Raw genomic sequence first — 22,863 nt, 5'->3', positions numbered from 1 at the left:
TCATTACAGTTAAGATTCTGTCATAGGTATTTTTAGTAAAAGTCAGGAACAGGTTCCGGGCAATAAACAAAAATTCACAGAAGCCCACGACCTGCCCGACTTTTCCTAAAAATACCCTGGGGAGGGAAAACAGACCTGTCCAGGCTGCTGCACTAGCAGGTTGGCCGCTGGTCAGCTGTTGGGCGGAGGCCCTGGACTGACCCAGAAGTCACAGAGGTCCTGAAAAGTCACAGAATCTGTGACCTCCATGACCGCATCGTATCCTTAACAATGATCTACAAATAGGTTATTTACCAGTCAATTGTGAAATATGGGGCTTTTAATTTCACTGAGGGATTTTGGTGAAGCTATAAACCAAAACAGTGAAGGGAATCACTGAAATGTTGAGATGGGATTATAGCCCCATAAGCAAAAGAGAGGCCTTTAAAAAAAATCAGACACTTAGAAAGAAAGTACACAGTTAACATTCAGGTTTTTGTTTGGTTTCGTTTATTCCTGATCATTTCTTGCTAAGGCAAAACAGTGGGACATTGGGAGAGCTAAGGGAAATTCCAGCTAACAAACATTCAGAATCTGACCCACCTTTCCCCATACAGTGTTTTAGTACTGCTGTCCCTGTCAAAAGATCTTTATAATTTAAGCATGTGGTGTCATTCGTGTGAACTGATGCAGGGTGGAGAGGCGGGCTAATGGCATTACATTCATGCATTAAAAAAGGCATTTTATGTTGATTTGCAGTATAATTGTAGCTAATATCCATGTACTCAATGCAGCAATTAATAGAAATGAATGTGTTGCAGAATCCAATGTATGCCTAGCAGCTCTGACTGTTCAGATCATAGAATGAGGTCTCTTTCCTCAGCCAAAGAGGCATGGTTTTGCTTTTTACCCAATGTTTGTATAGAACTGACTTATTTAGTGCACACTAGTATCCTACTGCACAGCCATCTCCTCGGGGATCCGATCCTGCCCACAGGACGTTGTGCGAGCTCTTAGAAGACAAGGAGTCCCAAGATTTCCACCAATCTCCTTTAGTGATAATCTGACCACGGCCAAACAGGCTCCTGTTATGCCCAGTTATGGGCCACTGGCTGCAGTGATGTCTGGCCCTCAAGTCTTCTGCGACGGCCTGTGAGATACCATCTTCAAGTAACAGGTGCCATTTGCCCTCTGCAGAACAGAACAGTGCTCGGTAATAGCTAGTGACAGATGTCGGATGAGGAATTATTCACAGTTCAGCCTATTGCTAAAATATAATTGGAACTAATGAATAGATATGGAATTGAAACGTTGCGCCCACAGGACCAAATCCTGCTCCCATTACCTTCAACAAGCCTAGGATTTGGCCCAGAGTGTTTGCACTGAAGGGGAACTCTTTCAGGAAAACAGAGGGCCAGATTGTGGGAAGCTGAATGAGAAGGAATGGGGAAAAGGAAACAAGAAGACTTCCTTTGCTTACATGCCTGCATAGGGGCAATCACAATCCTGGTTCTTGTGCTCTCTGAGCACAAAGACAGAGGATGTGTTAGCATCTCCTGTGGCATAAGGCACCTCAAGGCGATAAAGGCAAGACTATGGCCCCATGCTTCCCTTGCACACCAGCTAGCAGACTGAAGCTGGCACAGGGAGAATCATATGCTACCCACTCCTAAAGGAGTAGTGGTCACCTTTGAGGGCGCTCCACCTGTGTCAACAGTGGCAGTTGTGGGAAGGAACTACAGTCTAAACGACATAATATCAGGAGAACAAAATCCCATTCCATCTCACAAAATGTTGATTTCTTTTCCAGACTATGCTCTAGCTAATCTATTTTAGAAACCATGCTGGTTTCTGCAATGTGCTGAATCAACATTCACTGTGTAGCATGGTGAGCAAACCTTCCCGGTCACTTGCACAACACTTGCTACCAACTTCCAGAATCACCACATCCTAATCTCTTCTCCATGTTACAGCAAACATCATAATGTGCTGCAGCAAGCCAAAATTGGCAATACAGCTTATGTGTTAATCGTTATTGGCCAGCAGAGTGCAATGAATCAAGCTTTTTATTGTAAACTCTGTGTTTCTAATCAGGCAGAGCTCTTTTGGAGTACTGGTGTAACCGAGAAGAATTTGGCCCCAAATTTTTAAATTAAAACATTATCCGTGACCTAGGCCATTTGCTGTCAGAATGACTAAGTTAAAAGTCTTACCTTCTGTGGAATAGTCCAAACAAAAGCGGGCTGCATCTAAGGCTTGTTGAGGATTCATCCCAAACGTTAGCATATTGAGTAGCACCTTTAGAAAGCACAAACAAGCAAAATATTGGAATGGGTTAAAAAGCACATAAAGCAGCATTAGGGGGAAAACCGTGTTCCATAAGCTTGAGACATTACTGGGAGTCTACTGACCTGCAAAGAAGCTGCATTGTCCTGGCAGGTATTATTTTAAAAATAATCATATAATCCCTTTTTTCCCCCCTCAAGGTTCTCTGCAATAAACTACAAATAATGGTAACCAGACGGACAATGGCTTGCTGATAACTAGAGAATGGAGGCTAAAGTAAAGGACTGTTACTGCTGCATTTCAGATTTAGATGGTCTTGGCAGAATTCAATTTTTAAATTTTTTTTATAATTTCAATGGATTATATTGATGGTTATGTTAAGCTTTTTTTTCAATTTTTGTTTTAAATTTTCACAGCTGAAGAAAATTATGGGGGCATCAGATAATTATTTACTGGCAGTAGACAGTGAGATTCAAACAGTTAAAGCTTTACAACCATTAAAGCACAAATTGTCAATATCACATATCAAAATATACAAAGTAAATAGCCATAAATCAAACTATATTAAGTTCCCAAGCAGCATTTTTCTGACTTTGCCTACCTGTAAATTTCTATCATCATCTATGGAAATATTTTTTCATACGTTTGTGTGTGTTCAAAAAAATCAATGTTTACCAAAATTTAATGATAAAAATTTTATTCTGCCAAGCCTATGTATAAGATATGTTTGATTCTCTATGCCAATGGGAAAAAATTGTCCCCAGTAACTAAAACGTGTGCCCGTGTGACATGACTGGAGCTATGGGAAAGGAAGAATATATTGGTTGCAGCATTTTGGAAAGTTTGGAGGGGAAGAAGTGGGAAACAGAGGCTAGGAAAGTGGTTTCTGTATTAGTACAAATGTGACCACATGCATTTTTCTTTAATGACTGAAAATACATACACAAATATGATGAAGTACAATAGGAAGTTTAAGTTTTGATTAAACCTTCTGCATCTCTGGAAAACGTCTGCATTGACTGAATGTTTTACAACTGTTTATAAGCACATTTTTTTCTCAAGGACAATTACTTACATGTCACTAAGGAAACATGCTTTACATTAAGCAGATGCACTTATATCTCAGGAGCAAACAAATTAATAAATAAAAATGTGTAACAATATCAAATTTACATTCCCACTGAGACAGGAATAAGGTGACCACCCATCCCTTACTTTACTGATTTGTCCGCTAGGGTAATCACCCACCCCTTATTTTAAGGGACGTCTCTTGACTCCTTTATTTCATTGATTTGTCACGAGTAAGGAAAAGCTGAATCAAACCTTTGCAGAAGAACACTAAGCAATGTAACTATTGATTAAAGCTTGTTTTCAGTGTAGTATTCAGCCTAAAGAACCCTAGGGTCTTTTTTTAAACAAAAAATATCCACAAAGCTTTTTTAAAAAAAAAAAAAAAAAAAAAAGGTTCTCCTTTTGTGTTGTCCTAAGACTGCACTTCCTGGCACACCTGAAATAAAAATCATGGATGTGGCTTTTGTCTGAGATTTTGCCTGTTAAAACATATTATATATTTAGAAGTTTCTCCACTCCGGGCCTCTGTTTTTGCACATGTAACATAGGTAAGAAAATACTGGGAAAAATTCAGAGAACTTCTAGAAAGGGACAAGTTCATTAATGGCTAAGTAAACAGCAAATACTTGCCATATATGGACACCAATATGTTTTACTGAAAGGAAAGTTAATTGAGTACTATGTGCAGAGAAAAGGCTGGGAGTTTGAAACATGGCAGCCACCGCACGCTCCCAATTTCTTAAAACTCATGGAATTTATTATGTCCATTCCTACCTCAAACACAGAAGTGGAAAGAATATTTTTCTTGTGTTAACAGACTTGGACAGATTGCAGAAAACTGCTAAATATTGATTCCATTAAGGTTGAGCTTCGAATTAAAGTTAATTTCTATTGTACATGTAGAGAGTTTTATGAAATGATTTTAGAAAACAAAGTACTGAAATATTTTAAAACTAAGTACCATTTTAAACATTAAATTGAAGTTTATGATAATTGCATTATATACTTAAGGGCAGCAGAAATGTACACTTGAGAGAAAAATACATGATATGTTAAGGGAAATGGTGTTTCCCTAAAATGTCACTTCAAATAAAGCATTTTACGTAGTTTTCCTTTATTTCCAGCCAACAAAAGTGGTCACCCTAGACAGGAAACCAATTCTTAAAGCGCCCTGGGCAATTCATTTTCCCTCTCCTTTCATTTATCTTATCTATCTTTTAATTTCTAATGCACTTGTCACCAAAATGTCAAGGCACAAAACAGGATCATCAAAAAATAAATGACTGAGATCCAGGAATGGACTTTTTTGGGTTTTTTAATAGCCCCAGTTTGGAAGAGTGTAACTCTGAGCTCTTAAATTAGTTTTCTACAAATATTCTGCAATAGTCATCTGACCTTTGCTATTAATATTTTTGCCACTACATTTGTTAACCAGAATAATCAGAGAAAGTGAACACACAAGAGGTATGAACACAGGCAGAGGGAATTCACTTAAAACTTTATACCAAAGTTCACAAAAATTTTAACAAGCATTTGACCACCTCTGCTTTCTACCTATTCCCCAAGCAGATTTCAAAGAGATGATTAAAGTAAACTAGACTAGACTCTAGGAAAACATCCTCATATCCTTTAATACACTTAAAAATTGCATTCAGTGCTTGTACACTGTCTTTGGAGAAAAATCCTTTATGTAAATTATACAGTGTTTAACATCTCACATTCTTTTTGTAGAAACAAAACATGAGGTTGATCTGAAACTGGGTGATGATTGATCAGTCAGCACTGGGACAAAGCACATAGATCAGCAAGGGCACAGCTCTATTGTGCTGTAGGTGTTCATGGCCAGTCCAGAGGATTGTGAAATGAAAGTCTCCTAAATAAGCAGTGAATCCTTCTGATATTCTGCAATACATCCCAAAGGACTTACCTGCACTTGTCCCTGAGGCTGCATGAACCCGCCCATTACGCCAAAGGAGCACAAGAGGTCCCCAGTGTCTGCAGCAGTAACCAGGGCAGGAATGATTGTATGGTATGGCCGTTTTCTCGGGGCTATGCAGTTCGGGTGACTGGGAGACAAGGAGAAATTGGCTCCTCTATTCTAGAAAGCAAACATATACACTTACTAATAGACTAAACCCCTTGGGCTTGCCAAACATGATCCTGTCTTGTCTGGCTGGATGAGAACCATGCAGCCTAAAGTAAGCATGCATGATAATCAATAGCTTTTCAAATTGTTGGCCAGCTAGCCCATTGACTGACATTGCATGTGGCATCTCCAACATGTACCAAAAGCTGGACAGGAGTGAGAGCAGCCCACAAAAGCTATTTGTATGCAAGATGTGGAGCAATAGTATATACATCCAAGTAGGCCCTTGGATATAGGCAGGTGACGGGAATATATACAAACAAGCCCATTCACTCCTGGGGAAGATCATACTAAATACAGCGAACAGCTCCCAAATGGTGGCATTTTAACAGTGACAATTGATTGGGCCTAGCATGATTCCTCTGAAGTGTGGGGTCCATTTCTGGGCCTCATCACTGATGTCAGTGTAGGTCTGCGGAGCTCCTGCTCCCCTCTACGGGTAAGTTTTTGGCCGGAGGACACAATCAGGAAAAGGTCTAAGGTAGCATGGGTTTGGGGAGGAGCTGTAAAAGCAGGTATGCCAAACAATGGCCCAATACTTGCAACAGTGGTCATTTGCACTACGTGAGACAGTCAGTTCTCAGTCTCACCTCTCCACTTCAATCAGCAGACACTACAGTGTCTCACACCCACACAATATGCATTCAGCCTGCTGCCAGAGGTCTTACCAACTCATCTCTGCAGAACCCATCTGTGCAGGCTACAGTACAATATAAACACAGTACCACAGCCTCTCCCCAAACATGAACTCAAACACCTGTTGCTTCGTATCCATCTACTAATTATGCCATATATTTTGTTCGAAGGGTGAACGCGACAATATTGTGTTTGAGTAAATTGATTAAGAAGACTAGTTAAGGTGGCTATAGTATCCTGCTGTATGGTTTAGTACTGTTGCTGCAGTATTGGAGCATCCTGCCTGTCCAGCGTCTGTCAAATGTACCAGGCAGTTTACCATTCTTACAATGTGGCGCGTGTCCATATAGTGAAGCACACGAGTGTACTCAGACTCTGCTACACAGTTCTGGCTCCCCCGCTGTATCATAACAACAGAGCTTAGCTGAATAATTTATGGTGGAACAGGTGTTGCTGATTTAATGATCAGTGCATGCATGAAGTGGGACTGGTCATCAGTACAATCCTCTCATGATCAACATCAACTACTCGCATAAACCTGTATGCTTGTGCATATCCGTCCATCCGTGCAACTTCCCTGATTCCACCTGCTCTGAATTTGGCCCTGTTTATATAGAGAACCAGAAAAGTAGAAAAGGCCAAGTTCTCCCCTGACTTCTTGAAACAAAGGAAACTAAGATCCATACACTTTTATCAGCTTGTGCATTGAGTCATAGGGTGCTCCTAGTCAATGCTCTCTCCTTTGGTCATGGAACCATTTACAGACAGGCTGAATGAGGAAGCACGCAAAAAGAAATTTAAATTTTATCCCTACTCTCATATTCAACTATGGAGATTTGTTAGTTTATTTGATTTTTAAACACTGGTCAACTCATTGCACAGTTTATGAGTTTATTCTTAATGAGAATAAGAAAATATCCATTAAAAGGAAATGTCAGAACTGTAAGTTTAGGATACTGTCTAGTAAAGCACTCTAAACTGCCTTTTTAGTGTTTTCATATAGACTAGAACATGTTATGTTTGGAAAAATTTTCTCACTTGTAAAGTAAATCCACAACCTTCCGGTACCAGTCCTGTGCCAAAGCCCATATAGTTGCTGTTGATGAAAGAACAGGCATTGCCTTGAGTATCGACCACAGTGAAGTAAACTGTGTCACTTCCCACTGGTAACAAGTTTCCGTAGTTATATTTGTCACTGGCTCTAAAATGGAAAACAAAAGCCATTAGTGTGCAACAAAAATATTTTACAATTAATCCTAGTGAAGTCAATGGGAATATTCTTATGAGTATGATGAGCAGCATTTGGCCCTGAATTTCTTGGGTGGGTTTTGTTTTTGGTCTCCATTACACTAGTGTAAATCTGGAGTAACTCCAAAGACAATGGAGTATAACGAAGATCAGAATCGTGTAGGGGACATTGTGTAAAATTCAGTTGATATAATTGAAAGACAAGGCCCACGAAGGATCCAAAGTCTGTAGTCCTTTTATGACTAGGTAATGCCTAGATCAATAAGTGATTTCTATTGTATACCTCAATGTTTGGTTAAGTACAAACATAGCACTGTCATCAAATGTAAGTAAATACTCTTATCTAAAGTACACAAAAGCAGGCTAACACAAGCTGGTACTTTAAAAAAACTAGCACATTTAGAAATACCCTGTGTTAGTCACTATTCTCTTGGATTTTGAGACCTGTCATAAGATTCTTTCATGCAGTTCACGCATGTCATTACTTTATGAAATATATTCAAAATACCCTTTAAAACCACCCTAAATCCCCTTACTTCATTATTAACTAATGGAATTATTTCTCCCACATTTCAACAAGAAAGAGGCACATGATCGGGCTGTCCTATCTTGCCCCTCCTTTTTTTTAATGTGTCTCTTGCATCACTGGCAATGTACATACATCAGCATTCAGCTATTGAAGATGTGACTATAAAGAGAAAAAATACAAAATCAGTTTATATGCTGATGATATTTTAGTACTATTGAAGAATCCATCCTTATCAATGCCATCATTATTGAATGTAGCTGATATTTTTGGAAAGATCTCTGGTTTTTGCTTGACCTGGAATAAATCACAAGCAATGAATATATCCAAAAGACCAGATCCTTTCAGTTTCAGCATTTTCCATTTCAAATATGCAAGGAAATAAGTTATTTAGGTGATAATATCTGTCCTAATCCTCCCAAAATTGTTTTTACACATATAAACGATATATTAAAAGAAATTTCCAACAATGTAGAGAGGTGGCATCTCCTCCCACTATACTTACTAGGGAGAATAGCCTCGCTTGTCACACAACAAGATTTTAAAATCCTGGGCCTGGATGTGAATGTTGGAGATGAAAACAGACATGTGCCAGCCTTTCACATATCCTCAATATCTGTCAAAAATATCTGTATAGGACACCATTCTCAGTGTTATCTCAAAAACTTTCTGTTATTATCTTTCCTTCCCCAAGTTTGTGTATTTTACAGTGCTGAATGAGTTAATATTACCAGTTAATATTAAACAATGCATTGCAGTAACTATTTTAGTGGCCAAAAGAGTTATTTTGAGAAAATAGAAATCTGCAATTCCTGCCTCATACATAGACTGGCTTAATGAGCTCTCTACTGCAGTAGTGGAAAAAAATGATTCTAATAGAAACATTCAGAAAAAATAGGAGGATGTCAGGTCACACATGAAACTATTGAATGCTTTTGCAGTTTAGTATACATTAGTCCCTGATACTCTTAGGTTATGGTCTCACTTATTTATCTCTTTAGTCCCTTTAATAATTGATGGCCCGCATGACCTCTATGGGTTCAGGGGATTAGGTGGGAGGGGGAGTTGTTTTTGTTGTTTTTTCCAGGCTTTACAAATAATGAACATTGAATTTTATTTTTGTATGATATTTCCAAATTGTGCATGTATTTATATATGTCTTCCTTCAGTGTGTGTTTATATTTTATATAGTGTAAAAACAATAAAGTTTAAAAAACCCACCCCATGCTTACAGTGGCACTATAGAGTTGACCAAAATGCAAACACCTCCAGCCTCCAATGTTTTATTCCTCCCCTCCTGATACTAATGAAACTATTAGCCAAACATATACATACAAGAATAGTGTTAAAACTCCAGCTTGTAACTTGGATGTGCCAGCAGCGATGTGCTCAAGGAGATGTGTTTGTTGCCGTGGCTCATGCGCTGCATGTTACATTGTCTCTTGGATTTACCTGCCACCTTTATTCCATACTAGTGGCCGTGGACTAAACAAGAATAGATTTTCTGCCACTGTCAGAGCAACAAATTCAGAGCCCTGGCGTCTGTATTACTCCAGGGATTAGGAGTTTTACTGGAGTCTGTATTACTCCAGGGATTAGGAGTTTGAGTGGTGCAGTCCTTCTTTTGGAGAGCGGGTAGATTTTTCAGTATCAGGGGCAATGGTGTATTTACATATGTGTCAGATGGGCCACCCTGGACACCAGCACTTGGGAGGGGGGGCCCCACGGGTTGCACAGATGATTTTTCATACACTGTATGTTTCACTAGGGTTTCCTGGATGGCTCTCTGATCACACGGATCACGATACAGAGCCTTTTGTTAAATAGAGCAGGCCAGGGAAAACATTTTTAGTCTTGGCCCCGAGCAAGAGAGAGTGTCAATCTATCATTGCTGGGTGACGTTTACATTAAACTGTTTCAGGGATTCATTTTTAGGGCTGTGAAACTAATTTTAAGGGATATGGGCTTCACTTTTTACATGCTATATTTGATGCTTATTTTAAATAAAACCATCCACTCCTTGATTGTAATAAACTATTATGGCCCTAATTAAAAGAGAAAACTGCCACTTTTATCAATTCATATTTTAAATAATGTTTGATAGTTTCCTATCACATTTCATTTTATCTTTTAGATACAAGCTGGGCTAACAACATAACACAAACAGTAAACTCTTTGTACTTTACACTGAGCAGTTTCGCACAGGGACAAATTAGTGTTAAAATAAAAGGATATTCAGACCACAGTGTGTGAAGAAATAAACTAAAGACTCCAGCAACTCTTATAAATAGAGCTTTACTTAACATCATAGGATGGACTTCTCTTTCTCACCAAGATCAGAAATGTACTTACACTACTAATCTGCAAAAGCAAGCAAAAGAAGAAACCTTACCTTTGTAAATTAATTAGCTCCGAGCGCCCTTTAGCATATGTTTTAGAAAGAAGTTCTTTTGTAGGTACTGGAACTTTGTCAGGGTCAGCACAGAACCAGAAAGTATCAGAGAAGCTGAGCTTCAAGGCTTCAATCAGCACATGTAAATAGTCCGCAGTGTTATGGCCCATTGCTAAAAATGGCAACAAAAATTACAAAAGTTTTAATTAGTCTATTTTTAATCTTTAAGTGTTCTTTCATACTATAAGGATATTGTTTACTCTGCTGTTATCGGACTACGATAATTACTTAATTGATTTCAATGAAGTATTACCAGGGATGGATTTGATCAATTCTTTCCAAGAATATTAGAGAAATCATCATTCATTTTGGAATTAAGAGTTCTTCCGAATTTGGCCCACAGTCTTCAGTGGTATTAAGTGTTTTATAACACTTGACACTGGCTGAACAACTCAGAATTTTGAACTGGTATCAAGCTATTTATAAAATATCACACTGTTTTTGAAGTCTGTTATATCAGGACCTGTCTTTAAAGTTGATAGCGTAATATGCTTAATTTTCAAATTTATATTAAATTTCCAAAAACATTAATCTCAGAGAGACTGTTTCATACTAGAAAACTTTCCCAGTCCAGGTCCCACTGTACTCTGTTTACTATATTGTGATATTTAGTAGGGAATTATCCACTATACATTGGAGTCATGTCTAGTAACAATTTTATTTCCCCTTCTGCGTGACTTTGATGAAAATTTTCTTCAGACTTGAAAAAGAGCATTAAGATTTCTGGAAATCTTCCTTTTGTGTCTGCTTAAATCATCCTCAAATGAAAATTTCACAGACACAGAAAAATTCTTTCTATTGGACATAACTCATACCTTTAATATTAAAATTGTCTAAAATGTTCAGGGCTAACAAAGCTGTGATTCCTTGTCCATTTGGAGGGATTTCCCAAACATTCACACCCTGGAATAACAAGACACTGTTATTATTCCCTCATTTAAAAAAAAAATACTTTCTAAAGGTTTCCTGAATATTATGACATACTGTATACCAAAAATGATGCAATAAAACTGGGCATTTCTTCCAGGCAAAGAGAAACCAGGCAACATTAAGGTGGTAGTTTTTCTTCCAGGCAACTTTGTACAACAGTATGCAACTGCCTATAAAAATAGTACAGTATTCTACAGCAATAACACTAGTGTAAACAGTAGTGTTTCCTTCCCCCCGTTATTATTATCATAAAGGATGACATTCTGGTCCTCTGCCTGTGGGTGGATTTCACCCATAAAATAAATACAGACATTTGCTTTGTAAATCACTTTGAGAATTCCCAGTATATAAGTAGCACATTCAGGGTCAAGTTATGGACCTTGATTTTGCACAGAATTCCCAGGAGCATCGAGGAATGGCATCTCCCATTTAAATCAATGGGACGTGAGGGTGCTCAGCACCTCTCTGGACATGAAGGCAGTTTCAGCAGAGGTGCACTGGAGATATGAGAGGAGGAAGGGAGCTCTTCCTTTTCTAGTGGCCCTATGAAGGAAGTGGCCATAATGCCTGCCTTGAAGAACTAAATGGCTAATTTCAAGAAAGATCTGGCTGGTTTCCATGCCCTTTCCATGTATAGCTAACCTTTCTAAATATATATTGGTTCAATGGAGTATGTGAAAAGTGAGAGCCTATGTTTCAAATATCATAAATAAAACTTAGTGCTTACGCAAACTTGTCCTTATATCATTGAACTTATCCAAATCAGCTTGTTAAATCTAATGATAAAAGCATTAAGTCTCATATCTGCTTCAACAGGTTAAATACCCGTATGTTTTGTTATCAGCATTAACTCAGTAATATATAGAGTTGCCTGTCTTTGAATATTAAATTGTAAGTTATAACCCTGCGAGTTTATTTTTAAATTAATAACAAATGAACTTGCAAGGAGCCTGTCCTATGTTTCTTTCTTGGACAACACCCTCAGTGACATCAATTGGAGTTTTTCCTGAGTAAGGACTATAAATTTGGATCTAGACGTATTCAGTTATTTCAAAATACATGTGTAAGTTGCTTTGGTATGTTCTCTTGTTTCTATATTTAGATATATTACGCTGTATATAGTGGGTGTGTTATCTATGACTAGTGACTTTATTAGCAGGTCAGGAAATCTTGACTGGGTTTTGACATACCTTAGTTAATAACTGGGTGTGTAAGCAGAGTTTGCCTACGTATGTATGCCACGTATAATACAAGCATCAACTTTTCACAAGGTGAGAATAAAAACAATGCACTTTTTCACAAGCACAGCAACCCAATTATCCTACCCAAGCAAGTAATTTGCAGCATTAGAGTGTTAGCAGGTACTGATATGTGAATAGTTTAATAAAACCAAAAAATGCCATTCAGCAACCCTAAGATATTAGATTAGTGAGAATATTAAACTATCCAAAATATGATTTACAACTACATGCGGTATTGCACACAGTCAAAGAATACTGCATTTGAAAACACTTAGGGCCAAATCCTGTATTTTTTATGCACCAACAGCTCCTGCAGAACTTAATGGGAGTCTGGGATATGCAAGATCAAACACCACCAATCCTTACCATTAAAAAAAAAAGTTGGTCTTTTACATTTTCAGTGAGTGTGGTGCTTTGAAAAGGCTCTGCATTGACAGGTCTGGAGATCTCTACCCCCAGAACTGGTAAAAGCACATGCAGTCATAACATCCCTACACTGCACCACAACTCTGAAAAGACCAGCTTTAGAGGTGGGAAAGTAAGTTCGTTCCATGCCCATTCAATAGTTGGCATCTCTGATCAGACAGCCAACAAGAGTGCCAGTGCTGTGTGAGTTGTGATAGTGGTTTTCATGAAGAGGAATCCTATCCATTAGGAACTACGCTCAAGCCACCAAGTTCTAAAGGCTGGAATTTAAGTCAGCAAAGTTCAAAATGGAAATAAGGGGCACATTTTTAACAAGGAAGATAATTAGCCATTGGAACAGATTCCAAGGGCTGTGGTAAATTCTCCATCATTTGGAGTCTTAAACCAAGACTGGATGTCTTTCTAGAAAATATGCTCCAGTTCAACCACAAGTTGATGGGCAAGATGGAGGAATCCCATCATGAAATTCTATGTGTTATGCAGGTTGTCAGACTAGGTGATCATTCTGGCCATAAAAATCTAGGCGTTTCACTGCATCTGAGTGTCACATAAGTCACTGAATGATGTTCAGATGACAATTTTCTACATTGCCTTATTAGTGTTCTCCCTCCGCACTCCAAACCTGGCTGAACTGCCTGCAGCTGCAAAGAACAGGATTTTTTTTTATCTACCTTCAGGTTGGGAAGGAAATGTCTGTCAGAAGGAAGAGGAATCCTCTTGTGTGACAAAGGGAGGAGAGGAAGTCAGATGGAAGGAGGATGTGAGGAAGAGCATCAAGAAAACAGTTAAGGCAGTAAGGAGAAGAGTCTGGATATAGGCTTCAAATGTTTCTGAGATTCAAAATTCTGGTCAATACTCATCTCGTTATGCACACGCTTAGAATATTCCCTTTCTAACCACCCACAGTTTCCAAATCCATCCCCTGCCAGGAAAGCAGAGTTGCAAAGGAGGGGAGGGTCTGATTGTGATCCCATTGTGTAAAGCTGTGGAGAATCTTCAGCCAGCAGTGGGCACAGGGGAAAGGAAAGGTTTTTATTTTGCCAGTCTGGCCACCATGCAGAGGAGGAGAAGTTGTGGGACAAAGGAAAGAATTCCAAGGATGATCCGACAAGGAAACCTCAGTTCCATTCCAGTCTAGGCTGTGTAACAGGAAAGTCCTACTCTGAAGTATGAGGGAAAAGGATATAGGAGACTATAAAAACAATGAGCAATATATGGTACCTCCTTGTGGAAAAAACTATGGGGGAGGGGGTGGGATAAAGGGCCGAGGAAACCACAATGTTGAATTTTCTCCTAAGGCTTTTCTGGTCTCAGGGCCCAATTCAGCAAGGTACTTAACAACTTGCCTAATTTTAAGCATGTGAGTAGTCCCACTGATTACAACAGGACTCATGTGCTTCAGTGTAGGCACATGCATAAGTCCCTAGCTAGACTGACGTCTCAAAATTCAGCATATTTTTGGCATTACACAGGGAACTCAACCCCTAAGTCCTTACTCAATGAGAAGCCAATGGGAGTTTTCCCAGAGTAAAGACTTCAGGAGGTGGACAAATAGAGCCTAGAACTCACACCTGAATGAGAGAGATTCACTGGCAGGCAGAACACTAGTTTGCTTTTAGCATGAATGTTTTCAGATGGATCTCTGCTAAGTGGCAAAGCGCAGCTCCTAGCTACCTCAGCTTTGAATATTAAAACAAATTGCTTAGCTCCTATAAATCATGTAGAAAGTTGCATTAAATAGCAGATCTAGTCAACTACCCCTCACTTCCCCTTCTGTCAATAAATACTGCAGCTCAGTGAGTTCTTGCTGAATTCCTCAGATGGATATGGAAGCTTCCCCATGCTGAACAGACCGTCCAGCAATCTAAATTTTTATTAAAAATAATTACAATTAAAAGAAATAGTTTCCACTCTTGACTTCAAAAATTGTTATTTGCTTTTTAGCTGTTCATTAGCTCATGATATTCACATTTACAATAAGATGAGCTTGAACCATACTCATGGATCAAAACAACTCAAACTTCAGGGTTCAAAATCCAAATCTGAATCAAAATTTTGCAGCTTGAGTCCATCTTTAATTTGTAATTAATTCATTAGCTAATTGCTAAAAGACAAACAAAACAGGACCATGTTTTCCATGTTAGGCTGCACAATTGCACACACATATTACCCATAAATAGCTGATGTGAATATTTAGCTGGGATATTTGTATGCACGTATGGCCAATTAGACACCTAGGTGGCCTTGTGCATACAAATGGCATATGCATTCACAAGGACAAATACTTGAGTTATTAGTGCATGGTGGGTATTTGCAGATATAAATTAGATGCAAATGCAAAAGCACACTTCTGTATGTCTAACTTGGTAAGCTCATGATCTCTCCTGGGTTCAGAACATTGAACTGTCCAGCATACCTTGTAATTTGTAAAAATTGGTTTGACCTCCTCAGTCACATGGCTTTTAAGATCTTCTAAATCCATTACTCCTCCATTTCTCTGAACAGTTTCTATAATAGCTTCTGCAACACAACCTTCATAGAATCCTTTCTTGCCAGATTTTGCCAGCTCCTGAAAGAGATGTAAAATGTAGCCTGGAAATTACAAAATAAAGGACAGTCTAGGGAAGCACGCTTGTCTTAGTCAAAGTTAAACTGGCATCTTCATATGGATTAAACTATTTAACTCTATTGATTACATCATTTGGATGATTTCAGTGATTTACGTGGGCCAGATGTGTAAACTTTACGCTGAGAATGGCTGTCCATCTTGGAGAACTTTGAACAAGTTCTATCCTGTCTTATATCCTATGCAACACATTCAAAGCATTGCAATCCTACTGACATGATAGTCTGTCAACAGGGAAGCACACTTAGCTTGTCCCTTTTGGTTACTTTAAGCCTTTTCTCATTGAGTTCAGCGCTTTTTGAGCAACGTCTGTTGTATCTAGTACTCCCAAAGGGTTAAATTTGTCCTGGCTTACACACTATCCTACCCCCAACGCCTTCAGTGAAAGGTGGATTTTTCAGTATCTCTGAAATTTAGGCCACTTATTTAAGTTCCTAAATATGGATTTTAGGAACCCAGATAATACCTACCTCACTAATTAATGTTTGTGAAGCACTCTGTGATCCTTTGGTGGTGTCATATATATATGAAAAGTATTTAAATTATTAGACTATGAAAGAAGTGCTTACATCAGTTAGTGCCTTCCACTTAGAGATACCGTGACCACTAGCTGAGAAAATACGCTGCTAAATAACAAACTAAATCTTTGAAACTCAAAGGAAAAACTGCTCCTTCAATATGCCCTGCTTTATGTATGACCACAGGCATCGCTACCGGCAAAAAAGACCTTCAAAGATTACGAGAATCATGAGGTAGTTTCTGAAGTATGGCCTTTTTATAACACACGCAACACCCATTCTGCCCCTATGAAGTGTGAGAGATGTAGAGAAGCATGGATAGAGATCCTTATTCTACTTGAAGGACATTTTCTTATAGTTAACTGTTCGTTATTACCATAGCCTCTAGTAAATTCAGAGGGCTGGAGACTCACAGCCCATACTAGGGGTGGTGCAGAGCTACACCAAAAGACATTTTACCACAGGCACCCACGATTCTTCCCAGAGCTCTAAGGAGCCAGGATGGAGTGCAGCCACTAAATAGCCATTGCAACATCCACTTCCCTCTGCACTTGATAAGGAGAGGTCCTGTCCCCTCCCTACTCCTCCTTTGCAAAGGCTAATGCAGAGCACAAGAATTCCCTGTATGTCCAACACAACATGTAAGGCACGTAGGAAGGAGAGGCTCCTTGGGCACCCACCCAGGGACCAGGTGATCTCCCACCTCTGGTCTGTCCAAAATGTTCACAGTAGAACTTTGCAAATCTCCACAGCACTATTCCACGCCCTGGATCATTCTCACAAATGATCCCAGCAGTTTCACCACATTTGTCCGTAAAGATTTAACGAAGAAAGGTATAACACAATCCAATGGCTGGAAGTTGAAAGTAGCCAAATTAAAACTGGAAATAAGCATAAACTTTTAAAGAGAGACTAATTAATCATTGGAACAATTTACCAAGGGTCATGGAGCATTCTCCCTCACTGACAATTTTTAAATCAAGATTGGATGTTTTTCTAAAAGATATGCTCTAGGAATTATTTGAGGGAAGTTCTATGGTCTGTGCTATACAAGAGCTCAGATTAAATGATCACAATGGTCTCTTCTGGCCTTGGAATTTATGAATGAAAACAGCAAGTTCCAGTAGTGAGGTCTACAGTTAGTAAGACTTTGCATTTGTTAGCCTATGTATAGTCCAGTGGGTACGCTTACTAGTATATACACTATAAAGTAGATAATGAAAACCCACCTCCACTTGTCAAAATGCAAAAGCATTTCACAACAGCTGAACTCACGATGTAATATTCTTGATTTTTTTTTATCGTGTTTGTTCACCTGCAGAATTCATGAACTCACATTTGGTAATCCACAATTCTTTCTCTCTCCATCACATGGTTAGTTTTGATTAGTGAAGCCACAAAATATTTGCATTGGCAGCACATAATATTACATCAGAAATCTACTGTTATTATTACATAGGCAAGATATGGGCCTGCTCCTGCTCCCCCTGAAGTCAATATCGAACCTGACTTCAGCTCAACCATGACTGAGCCCCAAGTCAGAAAGATAAATTTCCACTAAATGGTGAGAATGGAGAGACTAAGCCAGGTAAAGAGAAACTAAATTTATGAAGCTGAAGAAGCTAAGGTATCACAAATACTGGCACTTCAGCAGGTCAGGCAAGTAGCTTTGACTTATAATTATACGTGCAAGTATGTGTAATGCTTTTATTCAAAGAAGCAAGGGTGTGACAGATACTAAAGAACTAGCATATAGGTCACATAGCAATAACTTAATGTTAACAATTGAAGGGAATTCCACAGCTATATAAGTGAGCAAAAGACAGGACAAGATGTGTTATTACGCTACAATAATGACACACCTTAAGGGGGGATATCAATAACCATCGCTTGTCATTACCAGGTCATCATGCTTACTCTGACTTCAAAATGTTAAATTCTAAAGACGAAAACTTGCAGTATGAAAAAACAAATGATCAGATTGAAAAAAATGTAGTAGGCATAAGGTTACATTTAAGGGAAATAGTCCCAGATACTTTAAAAGTTTTAGTGATAAACCATTACCAAGTTAAAAACCAAACTATTAATTTGTTCATATACCGGACTCAAAATTACGAAAGGAAGTCTTTAGGATCCTGATGTTTCTTGAGTCTATTCCTGCCTCTCACAGAGTCATTCCTTTTTACACAGTTGGCAGATAGCAGGGTAAAATAGAGAAGCAAAAGAACACTGATATTTTTACAAGCTCATTTAAGACAAAATAATGTTAGGCCTTGACTGAATGGATTGCAGCCAGTTTCTGAAATGGTGCTGACCATGGCTTGTCCTTGTCTATGCTTGCAGCTAAACTGCAACCAGCATCGGTTCAGCTATACCTGTGGCTGATACCAGTTGTCAACAACGGGTAAATCTGACAGTGCAATCAAAGACATAGGCACTGCCCACATTCAGGGTGCTTGGAGGCTACACCTGGCATTTTGCTTTAGGGTGGGCATAAAACCTCTTGGAGTGCCCCAGTCACTGTCCCATTTCCCTTTCCTTGTGCACATGGAGGGACAAGGAATAACCTAGTTTGAAGCATGCTGTGGATTTCCTGTGGCACTGGCCAACTTACACAGCAAAATCCCACAGAGGAGCTTCCATAAACTCTGTTGGAAATTAACATGACAGCAAAGGCCTTTCTGTGCCTTCCACATGGGGATCGGCAGAGTTGCCATCCTGTTTCCTCCCACACCGAGGGGGAACAATGTGCCCATTTAATGGGAGCAAGCACTTTCAGCAGTATCACTGGGATGGCCTTTTTGAGCAAAAACTGAAAGTCTCTAAGCAACACAGTGCATTGTTAGGGCCCAGACCTGCTACCATTAAAGTCCAATGGCAAAACTCTCTCCACCTGATTCTCCTCTCATTTACACTGGTTTTAAAGCACCTTAACTCCTTCGACTTTGGTGATGTCATTACTGACTAGGCCTGGGACAACCAGCAGCTGTTCTCCTATCTGTTTGAAGCTCACTGAGATTGAGGGGTGTGATCAGAAGAACGTCTTTTAACGAAAGGGGGAAACATCTGAATTTAAGACTTTTAAATCTTGAATCCAATTAGAAAAATAATTTCCCTTTCGCAAAATTCAGAACTATTTATTCACTGCTCCATAATGAGAGGCCTAGGCCTGGACTAGCCGAGGGCAGATCCCCAGCAGGTTAAATGATCACAGTATCATCAGAGCATGACTTTTTAGCCCAGTGGTTAGGGTACTCACCTGAGAGGTGGCAGATCCCTGGTTCAAGCCCCCACTCTGCCTGATGGAGAGACGGGATTCATGCATTCCAAGGCCAGAAGGGACCATTGTGATCATCTAACCTGACCTCCTGTGTAGCACAGGCCACAGAGATTCCCGTAAATAATTCCTTGAGCATATTTTATAGAAAAGCATCCACTGCTGATTTAAAAATTGCCAGAGATCAAGAATCCACCACAACCCCTGGTAAATTGTTCCCATTGTAACAGGGCTCTGCCACCTCTCAGGTGAGTGCTATGGAATATGTTGAATTAGGGCACCCTCAACTTCTCTTGTGGAAGCTGTTCCTCTATGGATAAATACTCAGAGAGTCATTGGGCCAGAGAGAGAGAAAGAGGGCACACTCATGAGAATGACTCTTTAGCCTGGTAGTTTGAGCATTCACCCAGGATCTCCATCCAGTCTACCTGCTCTGATGTCTCTAATTATTCATCCAAAGTGCAACTGCAGTGTGCATGCTTGAGGCAGAAGCATGGTGCCGCAGGGAACTTTTACTGGAAAAATTTATGCATTGAGAGAGTTTTAATACCTACAGGGCTCGGCAGCAGCTAAGCAGGGATTTTGTACAGACCACTGGGGCTTGATTCTGGGGTTTAGATGCCTAATGTGATAATTAGGTGCCTAAATCCCATTGTGAATATACCCTTGCTGATCAAGCAAAGTAGAGCAAAGTCTGTAAACAGAAAAGGTTACAGCCCAGTGGGAAAACGGCAATCTGTTGATCTCAGATTTCTGCACTCTGTGCCACTTTACTAGAGGATTACAAACATTGGGCGGGATTGGGAATTTGAGGGCATAATTAATTTCATTTCTGGTTAGTGGTTGCTGTAGCTGGCGCTGACAGCCTGGTTTACATTTGAGGATTTTATAAATTTAATCTGCTGTATTTTTTGCCATAGCTTTATTTAATCTATGTCTGGAATTTAAGATTTGGGAGTACTTGTTATAACTTTATTAAATGTATTTTGTTCAGCTTTCAAGCAATATTATTAATTTGTATTGCAGTAGCACCTAGGAACCCATTGTGCTAGGCACTGTACAATCACTGAACAAAAACATGGTTCCTGCCTCAAAGATTTTATAATCTCAGTATAAGCAAGACACAACAGATGGATACAGACAGACGAATGGAGGACCACAAGTAAACAATGAGACAATATTGGTCAGCATGATAAACAGTTGTCTCAGGATTAGAATTTAAAATTAAGTGTATCTCCAGAAAGAATGGATGGAGTATAAAGAAAAATGACCTCCCCAAATGAGAAATTTGTTCCAAGATTTTTTAACGGGTGATATGGGATTATTCAGGAGAAGAATCTGCATATAAAATCAATTATATTACATAGTACAGGTGTAATCCTGGTCCCATATAAATCAATGGCAGGAGTTCCACTGACTTCGATAGGGGTAGTGTTTCACAAAGCTGTTTTCCACTCATACCAGTGTAACTCAAATGACTTCGAGAGTTACTTCTGGTTTACAACACTATTTGCGAGATCAGAATCAGACCCTATCTTAATCACTATACTGCTGGGTTCAACCACAGCCTCTACAAAGAGATAGAAGGCAGCAACCTTCTTTGATGTGACAGGGTTTGATCACTTCAAAGGCAACGGTGGATCAGCAAGTGCATTTTGCCCCGGTACCTGGTACGAAAGGGATGAAAGGACAAACAATGGGATGAGGTCTATGGTCTCTCTATATAACAAGGGAGTGTTCCCTTAAGTAACAGGTTACAATCTGGTACCAAGTTGTTAAATATTAACAAGAACTGATCAACAGAAGCTCAGTGAACTTCCTCTTTATTCATCCAGACAGATTAAGAAACAAAAGGAAAAGAAATGTTAGCCATTTACAAAAAAAATGTATCTATTAGAACTGTCACGTAATAATATACAAATTTCTACAGGATATATGACATGGTAATTTTGAGAGAAAAGGCATATTTGTGCAAATCATGTACTTTTTTTTAAGAACACAATAAACACTTAAAGTGTTACTTGTTCATATTTTTGTATCCCAACCTGTTTTTCTGAAACCAGGCCATTTATACCCACAGATGTTAAAAGAAGGAGAATTCCAAATGATCTGAAATAAATAGTACCTTGGTAGAAATAAAGTTCAGCATTTCAAGACTTAGCCCGAGAGTTTTCAGACATGGAAGCATAACTGAGGCACTGAGGACCAAACTGGACTTTTGTCCACCTTTCTGGGGTAGGGTACTCTTCATGCATCTGATCCCAATGGCAGTTTTGGGTGATCAAGGAGGGCAGAACTAGGCCCACTATGAACACACCCAGTTACCGAAAGAGTGACGTGTGTAAGACAACACTGGAATTTTACAACGAGTGTCACTGCAGCCGTTAGGCAAACAGCTGAGCTTGTTTCACTCTAAATCCAAGAGACAAGCAAAAACTCAAGGAGAATCATTCAATGAATCACTCTAGCAATATTCAAATTTACCGATCTTTTCAGGTCATCCCAAATACATTTAATGAAGTAGGGACTTATGTCTGTGCTTTGAAGTAATGATGCTTTAAAATTTAGATTTGAGGTATAAACAGAATAATTTTGATATTTCTACCCAAAAATGCGCCTTCCATTTAAGACCATAAATGGACTATGTGTTACCTGGCTCTGTGCAGCTACACAGCATCATTTCACAATACCACATTAAAACAAGTTGAAAAAGAAACAAAGTGGCTCATACATTTCATCCTGCTGAGACCATAGGTTTGCCCTTAGTATACAGCAGAGGTTCTCAAACTGGGGGTCGTGACCCCTCAGGGGGTCGCGAGGTTATTATGGGAAGGGTCGCAAGCTGTCAGCCCCCAAGCATGCGGGTAAGGGTGACCTGGTATGGGGGGTCATCACTTTTTTTGCGGGGGTCGTCACAGCCTGAAATGTTTACAAAGGATTCCAGCAAAAAAAGTTTGAGAGCCCCTGGTATACAGGGACATATATCGTAACAGGCACTCACTCTTAATTAGCTGTTTGTTTATTTGTTGACCTCTGTATCTGAACAACCTGCAACATTTCATTCCTCCACAACATAGTTACGTAGCTATATTTGGCTGCTCAGGATATGGAGATTTATGAGGAGATTCATTGTTCACTAATAAATTGTCAGCCGTTACCCATTATTTCAGTCTTACGTTTACTGAAACTGAATTAGCCTGGAAGCAGAAATAGTTACTATAGAAATAAAACTAATTTAATGGAGATCTCTGCAAAACCTTCACTAATTACCTATTTAGGATTAAATATTTCTCCTTTGATTAAAATCAGTCTTCATCATTCCCACAGGCACAATGAAAGCTATAGCTGTCTGTACACTCCCTTCTATCTTATCCTACAGAGGGAATTTCAACGCTGTGCGTAGGGAGCAACCCAAGGCCTATGCACCACTTACCAAAAGACCCACCTGGAACCTGAAAATAGGGCTTAAAATAGACATCGGTGGTCCCTAGGACTTGTGCT

At 39.2% G+C, this 22,863-nt stretch overlaps 1 protein-coding gene across 3 annotated transcripts in view; it reads right to left on the bottom strand.

The window, feature by feature from the left end:
• Positions 1–22,863, bottom strand: part of LOC137147220 (glutathione hydrolase-like YwrD proenzyme) — a 39,588-nt gene that overhangs the window by 3,532 nt on the left and 13,193 nt on the right. Inside the window, exons 6-12 of one of the 3 annotated variants that reach the window (XR_010918175.1) lie at positions 15,358–15,510; positions 11,160–11,247; positions 10,285–10,456; positions 7,157–7,319; positions 5,264–5,434; positions 2,193–2,277; positions 912–1,170 (exon numbers count right to left, since the gene is read on the bottom strand). Coding sequence is in view for 2 of the 3 variants with exons in the window: in XM_067539149.1 (XP_067395250.1) it covers positions 926–1,170; positions 2,193–2,277; positions 5,264–5,434; positions 7,157–7,319; positions 10,285–10,456; positions 11,160–11,247; positions 15,358–15,510 (1,077 nt within the window). In the remaining variant the exon portion in view is untranslated. Of the gene's footprint in view, positions 1–487; positions 1,171–2,192; positions 2,278–5,263; positions 5,435–7,156; positions 7,320–10,284; positions 10,457–11,159; positions 11,248–15,357; positions 15,511–22,863 lie in introns of those variants that run through there. The other 2 variants (XM_067539149.1, XM_067539288.1) reach the window with 2 other exon arrangements.

The sequence above is a fragment of the Emydura macquarii genome, unplaced genomic scaffold (genome assembly GCF_026122565.2).
Source record: "Emydura macquarii macquarii isolate MOO-44397 ecotype Brisbane River unplaced genomic scaffold, CSIRO-AGI_Emac_v2 contig_18, whole genome shotgun sequence".
Classification (NCBI taxonomy): domain Eukaryota; kingdom Metazoa; phylum Chordata; order Testudines; family Chelidae; genus Emydura; species Emydura macquarii.
The sequence above is the reverse complement of the archived record's forward strand: the minus strand, read 5'-3'. Positions and strand labels throughout refer to the sequence as shown.